Raw genomic sequence first — 8627 nt, forward strand, 5'->3', positions numbered from 1 at the left:
GGAAAACCAGCCCCCGATAATTCAACGTTATTTCACGTAAGTTCTTTTCTATTTCCCTAAGTGTTGGCTGGTCTCAGAAATAAAGGGAAAGAGTACAAAAGGAGCCCCGGGGGAAGACATCACATGTCAGCAGGTTCTGTGATGTCCCCTAAGACACAAAACCAGCAAGGTTTTATTAGTGATTTTCAAAAGGGGAGGGAGTGTACGAATAGGGTGTGGGTCACAGAGATCACATGCTTCACAAGGTAATAAAATATCACAAGGCAAACGGAGGCAGGGCGAGATCACAGGACCAGGGCAACATTGAAATTGCTAATAAAGCTTTGGGCACACATTGTCATTGATAACATCTTATCAGGAGACAGGGCTTGAGAGCAGACAACCCGTCTGACCAAAATGTATTAGGCTGGAATTTCCTCATCCTAATAAGCCTGGGAGCACTACGTGAGACCGGGGCTTATTTCATCCCTTATCTACAACCGTAAAACACAGATGTTCCTAAAGCAGCCATTTTAGAGACCTTCCCTTGGGAATGCATTCTCTTTCTCAGGGATGTTCCTTGCTGAGAAAAAGAATTCAGCAATATTTCTCCTATTTGCTTTTGAAAGAAGAGAAATATGGCTCTGTTCCGCATAGCCCACAGGCAGCCAGACTTTAAAGTTATCTCCCTTGTTCCCTGAAAATTGCTGTTATCCTGTTCTTAAGGTGCCCAGATTTCATACTGTTCAAATACACATGCTACACAAACAATTTGTGCAGTTAACGGAATCATCACAGGGTCCTGAGGCAACATTCATCCTCAGCTTACAAAGATGACAGGATTAAGAGATTAAAGACAGGCCTAGGAAATCACGAGAGTATTGACTGGGGAAGTGATAAGTGTCCATGAAATCTTAACAATTTATGTTCAGAGACTGCAGTAAAGACAGGCGTAAGAAATTATAAAAGTATTAATTTGGGGAATTAATAAATGTCCATGAAATCTTCACAATTTATGTTCTTCCACCATGGCTTCAGCCAGTCCCTCCGTTCGGGGTCCCTGACTTCCTGTAACAGAAACTGTAGCTCACTATAGGGAAAAAGATGACCTTATTATTTTTTCAGGCTCTAGCCCAAGATAGAATATATTGTTAAAGAACTTTTTGTTGTCCTTAAGGCACTATTGGCACTTTTTGGAGAAAACAATAATGAATACAGAAGTGCTGATAGCAGAGATGGGTAAATGCCGCCTTAATTTTCAAAGTAGTGGCAGTAGACATGGTTAAATGCTACCTTAATTTTTACAGAGGGAAAAAAATAAATGTTTAGAAACTAAAGTTTGCAGACCACTGGGCCAAACATTTGCTAGTTGTACATAAACATTTTGAAAGCTATTAGGGAAAAAGTATGAGAAACTAATCATCAATATATTTTCTGATAATTCAATTGGATGCTTAGGAAATTCTATAGGTATGTTTTAACTTGAGTTCGACAAAGTATTTTAAATATTTTGTAATTTGATTGTGTGTTCTTCAGTATGCACTGGTTAATGACTTTGCATGCATTGTTTAATCCTAGTGACAACCATAGAAGGTAGCAACTATCATTATCCCCCCTCTCCAAATGAAACAGATTTAGAGGGCAAACAACTTGCCAGCATAGGGTCAATATGAGCAATCTAATTCTGGAGTTTACACACTTAATCTATTTGCTATGCTACCTTAGGTCATTTTCTCAAGTAATTCTACCATTTACTGAATTTAACACAAACTTCACAAACGCTGCATTTAAAACCTCTAAGTATTAAATGTACAATATTACATTCGTAATAAGAATCTAACAAATTACAAAGAAAACTATATTTTAGGACTCAAACCCATTAACAATCTGACAAGTTACCGGACAGTTTAGCAACATGATTATACCTGTCAGTGCTGAAATATGCAAGAGCATTTTAACTACTATTAAATACATCAGTGGACAGCAACTGAAATAAATTATTCAAATCCTGCAACTTCTATCTTGTAGTTGCCAAGTAACTCATTAACATAAATCTTTCAGGTGATTCCTTTTGAAAAATTACACCTTTTATAAATACTTTATAATCAAAAGTATTTACCTGATGTTTCCAAAATTCGTGGTTCAGGTTCATCCAGTTGTAGAAGCTCATCAAGAGCTAATTTTGCTGCATTGGATCTAGACTCCTTTTTATTTTGTCCCAGTCCAGTCTTGTACTGAATACCATCCACCACAGCACAAAAGGCAAAATACGGTCCCATAACATTACCTTGAAAAAGAACTCAGAATGAATGCTACAATAATTTTTACTGTATTCTTGCAAACAATGTCTGTACATGGGAAAACATTCCAGTACAAAAATTCTCAAAAACTACCTTCTAAACATCAACTTTATAAGTCTTTTTGTAGGACCAATAGGCGTTAAAGCTAAAGCTGAATGAGTGTCTGAACTAACTGAGGATTCAAGCAGCTAGGCTGGCTCCAGATTCAGTGTGAGCAATAGGGCCAGTAATAGAGTACTGATCACATATGGAGTGTCTAGTAAAATTCCTGGCAATGGTAAACACTCCACTACCTGTCAAACGGCCAATGAGAGATAAAACGTGGAGATTTCAGGTAACATCTCACGTCTTTAAAACTTAAATACAAATGTCTTTAAAACTTTAATACAAAGAAAGCTGAAATTCTCCTGCCCCTTGGATTGCCCTAATACACTTTCAAGCTCCAGAATGTAAGAGATCCCTTTGAAGAAACCCTGTGTACCTATCAGGGCATTATGAGAAGCAACTCAACTCATTACAGCTGTGGAGGTTGGGGAGTGGGAGGGGAGGCGGGGAGACGGAGAGAGAGGAAGAGAAAACCAAAACATAATGATAAACTAAAGAATTAAACAGAATGTCTAGTCATCACAATTTCTTTACCTAGCTTTTATATTTGGATGAAAAATGAAATGGTATTGTCATGTCTCCTGTATTTACAGGTCAAAGGTTCTTCTGTTTGAAGTTTTGCTTGTTAGTATTTAGACTTTAGCAGGCCTTCAGAAATCTGACTGTCCACTCTTTGGTTACGGATGGCTACATACAATGCTACCACACATAAACCCCACTATCTTATTTTCTCACATACTCATAAGTATGTTACATTAACTCTTTAATATGTACATCAACGTTTCACAAGCAACTCCTGACTGCTTCTGGGTAAACTGCTTTCCCCGTAACATCTCAGACTTCAGTTTCCCAAGTTCCTTCCTTCATGATCACCTGGGTTCCAATCCAGGTTTACTAAATCAGAGAGCATTTTGTATAATTAACAAGTGGCCCAGATGATTCTTATGTATGTCACACATCTTGGTTGGGTGCACTGGCTCACACCCGTAATCCCATCACTTTGTGAGGCTGAGGTTGGAGGATCTCTTGATGCCAGGAGTTCGAGGTCAGCCTAGGCAATATAGTGAGACTCCTTCTCTACAGAACATTTTGAAAATTAGCCAGGCCTGGTGGTGGATACCTGCACCAGTCTTAGCTATTTGGGAGGCTGGGGTGGGAGGATCACCATTGCACTCCAGCCTGGACTACAGAGTGAGAGAGAAAAAAAGATATTTCACCTAAAATTTATTAGTAAGTCTCCTGTGTCAGAATGCGGGACCTTTAAGCTTTAGCCTGTTTATAACTCGGGTTCTCAAACTTTAGTGTAAATCTAAATCACATGTAGAGCTATTTAAAAATTCTGACACTGTGGTTTCACTACCAAACACACTGCATTATTGAACTATACTTTGAGCATAAAATGTACACCATTAACCAACAGGTCATGTTTTTTAGCAGTTTTTGCTCAGAGCAGTGAAGATTTGTCCTGATCATTTATTTTTTCTTACAATGACCAACAGATTACATTTTCCAAGAGTAGTCTGAGATTACTGGAGGAAAGCTAACTAGTTACATGGAAATTAAGTCCACCTCCTACATTACCACCACCATCTATGTTAAGATATTATTTCTGTCACCTGTTAGTTTATGGGTATTTCATCCAAAACAACAGACTGAAACTTGATGTCGCTGTGACTATCTTTACTAAAATCTTGACAAGTTAAAATTATTTAGCAAAGATGTTAGCTTTGAGATTCATACTGGCAAGTTAGCACCAGGAAAATTAAAGAAAAAACCTAACTACTCGTGTGTGTGTACAAACACACACACATACATATACATAGAGTTTTTAAAATTTAAAATTTTAAGCTGTCAAGGCCTCTTAAGAGCACTTATTCCTCCACTTTCCTAAAATCTTCCTAATCATTGGCTATAATGTGAAGAGATAAGAAACTACTTTCTACATTTTCCTTATCCGTACTCCTGTAGCCTTTCACAAACAGAGCAAGGTTACAGATTATTCTGGTTGGGGAGTTTAATAGAGAATTGAGAAAACTGTAACAGACCAGTCTGCAGACAAAGTACTAATCATGTAATCGAATGCTTGAATTTCAGAAGGCAAATTTGACCTTAACTTTTCTTAGGCATCAACCTCACAGAATCCTTCTCATAAAAGAATTATAGTCCAAATATTTAACATCTTTACAAAAGCAGGTTTATGATACAAGAAGTAATTACACCCCAAAATAGTCCATGAGACTAATTTCCATTCAGCTAGCCACACATAAAAAAATTACAATTCAATGATTATAAAACTTTGGTATATGTGAGTTATTTGTAGAGGCAGCAATGGCTAAAGAGGTGTGAACACAAACATTTAAGTATTCTTGTGAAAACATACAATCAGTTACCTAACCCCAATATTAGATGAAAGAACTAAATTTAGCACCATTCTTGTGCTATACTTTTGGTTTTGGTTTTAAGACAAATACAATTTTACACTTGCCTGTTGTCACAGTTTCCTTAAGGTCAAGCTGAACTCGCTGCATTTGTGCAAACTGGTGCAAGGCTGACACAGGATTTATCTCTCCACGTTTGTATTTCATTATAAATTCCTTAGGTATTTTTTTTGGAGGAAGCACAGGATTTGAAATAGACAAAAGATTTTTGGAAAGCAATGGTTCTGGAAAATTACCTAAAAACAAATGTTATACTTGTCAATTTGGTTTTAAAAAAAAATGAGCAAAAGCACTAAATCCTCCCCAAAATGGAAGGTTATCCCAGATACACTTCGTCATATGTTTTTCTTAAGTTTCTATTAAACAATTTTGGCACACATGACAAGCACCACATGTTATTGCATCTATCGAGTACTAAGACGATTTTGCAAAAAAGTAATATCAACATGTCATTGTTAAGTGATATCAAGGGTCATGGAATTTTACTGATGTCAAGGTCCTTCAGAAACCAAGCCATTTTTACAGATAATGTCACTAAGGCCTAGAATACAGAAAGACACAGATCTGGGACTAAAAACGTGGCTTCTGGCTCCCATCCACATTTTTCTCACTGGATTCAATCGAATTTTAAAGTATGTTTGCCCCTGCTTTATACCTAACACTATGGTAAGTGCTATGTGGAATACAGCACAGTGTAAGTCCAGTGTCTTCCCTAACGCCTCACCTCAGAAAGGCAAGCCACACTTGAAGGGGGGGTGAACAGTCAACGTGGTAACAGATGGTTAAACGAGTGGCACAGGTAAAGAGCTCTACAGGCCTCCTCCAAGTCTTGAGTCAGATGCCAGCTCCAGGTGGGACACGGCCATGGGTAAATGTCTATATAACCAGGAAACTTTTAAACCAGAGGCTCGACAGAACTTACTGGCCATCCCAGAATCTTAAAGAACTGATTCATTGTTACAAATGAAAAAAGTCGTACCCGTTACTTGCGTAACCTTAGATGCCATCTTGGACAGGCTGTAACTTTCTGAGGAACATCCTGTGGGTGTAGTTATCGTCTGTGTCGCTGGTTGAACTGGCAGGTTCTTTTTCAGCATCTGGGCAAAGCTGGGGACCTGCGAACTCTGAAACCAATGATTGTTGCTAGCCATTTTCTCACCTAGAGGTCACGATAAAATTGGCAGAAAACAAGACAAAACACTATATAAACTGAAAATATTTTCTCCAAAACACACCGCCCCCCCCCCCCCCCCCCCCCCGTTATTTCCATCAATGGCCTTGGCACATATTCGGATGACTAGAGTCAAATCCCTCTTGAACTGATCTCATGACTGCTTTTTGAGTTTTCATAGACACGGACCTCTTCTCTCCTGAATCCCTTCCCTAAACCTCTGCTACAAAAGAGGAAAGAAGGAACATAGAGAGGTCCGTGTAAAATACCTTAAAACTACTCGGGAGTTAGGGAAGATATTAGCAAGGTCAGGAAAAAAGAAGAAAAAAAAAAAATCAGCTCGTCGGTGGCCTCCTTAGTCCTAGACCAACCTCTACCCACCAAAGTTGTCCTTCCTGCCCTCTATGTGGGCAGATGGGAAGCTGCTGCCACGCCTCTGACCGGGGGCTCGCAGGCGGCTGCCGCCGCCGTTGCTCCCACCTCCCAGCCTCAACTTCTCGCTTCAGGCCGCTCTGCGCGAGGTCCACAGGGTCAGGGCCGCGTCTTTCAAAAGAGGCCTCGCGGTGCTCCTGCAGGACCTGGGCCTGCGCCCCCGCGCCCTGCTTCGTCCAATTACTAACAGTCTCGGAGGCCGGCGCTCATGCGCCGCGCTTGCGCCAGCGTCTTGCCACCGCCCTCCGCGTCCTGCGTCACCTAGGGAAGAGACGCCGACCTTAGCACGCGTTCGAGGCTTGCGTGACGTCCACTCTGTTCTCCGAACACAAGGACCAGGTTTAACTGACCGCCGTCCCCTTCTGGAGAAGCCAGGTAAAATCGCGCAGTTCGGCCTCCTCCCTACCATCCCGTGCCCCGCAGTAGCCCTAACAGAGCACTATAGCGATGATTGTTTATACTGCAGTTGTCTGTGCCTGGGGTCTCCTTCCCCAGAGCAGTTGAAGGCTGCCCAAGGGGTACCTGCGTGAGGATTGTTTCAAGAAAACCCCTCATTTCATCCCCAATTGCAATCTGAGAAGGTGCCCATGGGGAAGCTTGACCTCCACGGTGGCCTTCCTGTTTGCAGAAAAACTACCTCACACGTCCTGAAGCTTGGCCATGAGCGAACAATCATGAAAACAGATGGGGTCTTTGAGAGCAAATGGCTCTGCTCTCCGGATGACAAATGCAGTGTGGATGTTTTCAATTCTTTGCTCTCCTAAAGGTTGAAGGAGGCCCTACTCGAGATGTTAGGTGGTAGTTCGTGGAAAATAAGAATACTAAGTCACCCAACAGATTTCGGCATGTAAACAAAAAGTAATCCAAAGAATTGAGTAACTTTGTTATAACAGAATTTCAGTGCCCATCTACCTTTTTATAGGGATAAGTTTTCTCAGTAATTAAGTCAGATATAAATCTCTTTTTTTAAAAAAGAAGGAAGCCAGGCGTGGTGGTGGGCACCGGTGGTCCCAGATACTGGAGAGGCTGAGGCAGAAGGACCAATTGAGCCCAGGAGTTCAAGTCCAGCCTGGGCAACATTAGTGATACTGCCATCTCTTTAAAAAAGAGAAAAAAAAAAAAAAAGGAAAAAAGAACAAATAGACGTAATATGCATCTGGAAGTAGATGGGCTTATTGGAAAAAATAGTCCCATCCCCCTCGTTAAGCAGTGCATTTTCAATAAAAGTATTTTTCCTTAGTGGTTATTAAAAAGTGTGTTGATTATGTTGCTTCGATCAAGTGCCCATTAATGATCCCAATGATAACTCAATCTGGATTTTTAAAATTAACATTTAGAGACTTCTGGTTACAGGAAATTAAAAAATTCAAATGTCAAGAAGTAAAAGGATGATAACACAACTTCTAAGTACATTAGGATCAAATTTGAGGGGAGTCATGGAATGGAAATAAAAGCTCAAGGAGTGAAAGGAATGAGGTACAAAATTTCCCTACTGCATATGCAAATATATAAATTATGTTTTATTTTGAAGTAATTTTAGATTTACAAAGGAATTGCAAAGATAGTACGATCTTTCCATTCCTTCCATCCACTTTCCCCTAATATTATCTTACATAACTGTCAACTAAAGACAAAGAAATCAGGCTTTTAAAGAATTAAAGTTAGTTTCGTTCAGAGTCTTAGGATTGCAACCCAGGAGAGTTTTTCTGTTTCACTGCACCAAAGCGTTTCTGTTTCACTGCACCAAAGCAGTGTTTCAGCCCATAGCTTATATTTCAGGTGATGTGAATGTTCAGCATGTGCTCAGAAGTTACAGTAGAACAACATCTCATCAAAGTTTGGGTGGGAGAGGAGTACATTCGTTATAGATTACAGAGTCATAATAATTATTCCTGTCAGACATTATCTCATGTACAGGAAAAGACAAAGGCTAGGATCTTTGAACTTCCTTTCTAGAAATGCAGTGATTCAGGCAAGAGACATGGGAACCTGTTCACTACCCTGTTTATGATCTCCAGGGCATTCTTTCTGGCTGCACTCAGTCTCCGAGTCAGGGGGTTGTGAAGTTATGCTCACAAGCAGAGTCAGCAAACATGGCTTTGTCACAGCAAGAGTGGACTCTGGCTGGCCAGAGGCAGATGTTTGCTACTTTGTCTCATGTAACTGTGGCACATTGATGGAAACTAATAAATTAACATTAGT

The 8627-nt window shown here is 40.2% G+C and overlaps 1 protein-coding gene across 3 annotated transcripts in view; it reads right to left on the reverse strand.

The window, feature by feature from the left end:
* The window catches only part of ADAD1 (adenosine deaminase domain containing 1), a 51846-nt gene extending 44803 nt beyond the window's left edge, over window positions 1-7043 (reverse strand). The window contains exons 1-5 of one of the 3 annotated variants that reach the window (XM_023217606.2): window positions 6948-7043; window positions 6614-6686; window positions 5802-5981; window positions 4870-5058; window positions 2099-2266 (exon numbers count right to left, since the gene is read on the reverse strand). In XM_023217606.2, coding sequence (XP_023073374.1) covers window positions 2099-2266; window positions 4870-5058; window positions 5802-5981; window positions 6614-6686; window positions 6948-6980 — 643 coding nt within the window. In that variant the 5' untranslated portion in view covers window positions 6981-7043. Of the gene's footprint in view, window positions 1-2098; window positions 2267-4869; window positions 5059-5801; window positions 5982-6374; window positions 6687-6947 lie in introns of those variants that run through there. The other 2 variants (XM_023217608.1, XM_023217609.2) reach the window with 2 other exon arrangements.
* Window positions 7044-8627: the final 1584 nt, after the last annotated feature.

Source organism: Piliocolobus tephrosceles, chromosome 3, assembly GCF_002776525.5.
Source record: "Piliocolobus tephrosceles isolate RC106 chromosome 3, ASM277652v3, whole genome shotgun sequence".
Taxonomy (NCBI): domain Eukaryota; kingdom Metazoa; phylum Chordata; class Mammalia; order Primates; family Cercopithecidae; genus Piliocolobus; species Piliocolobus tephrosceles.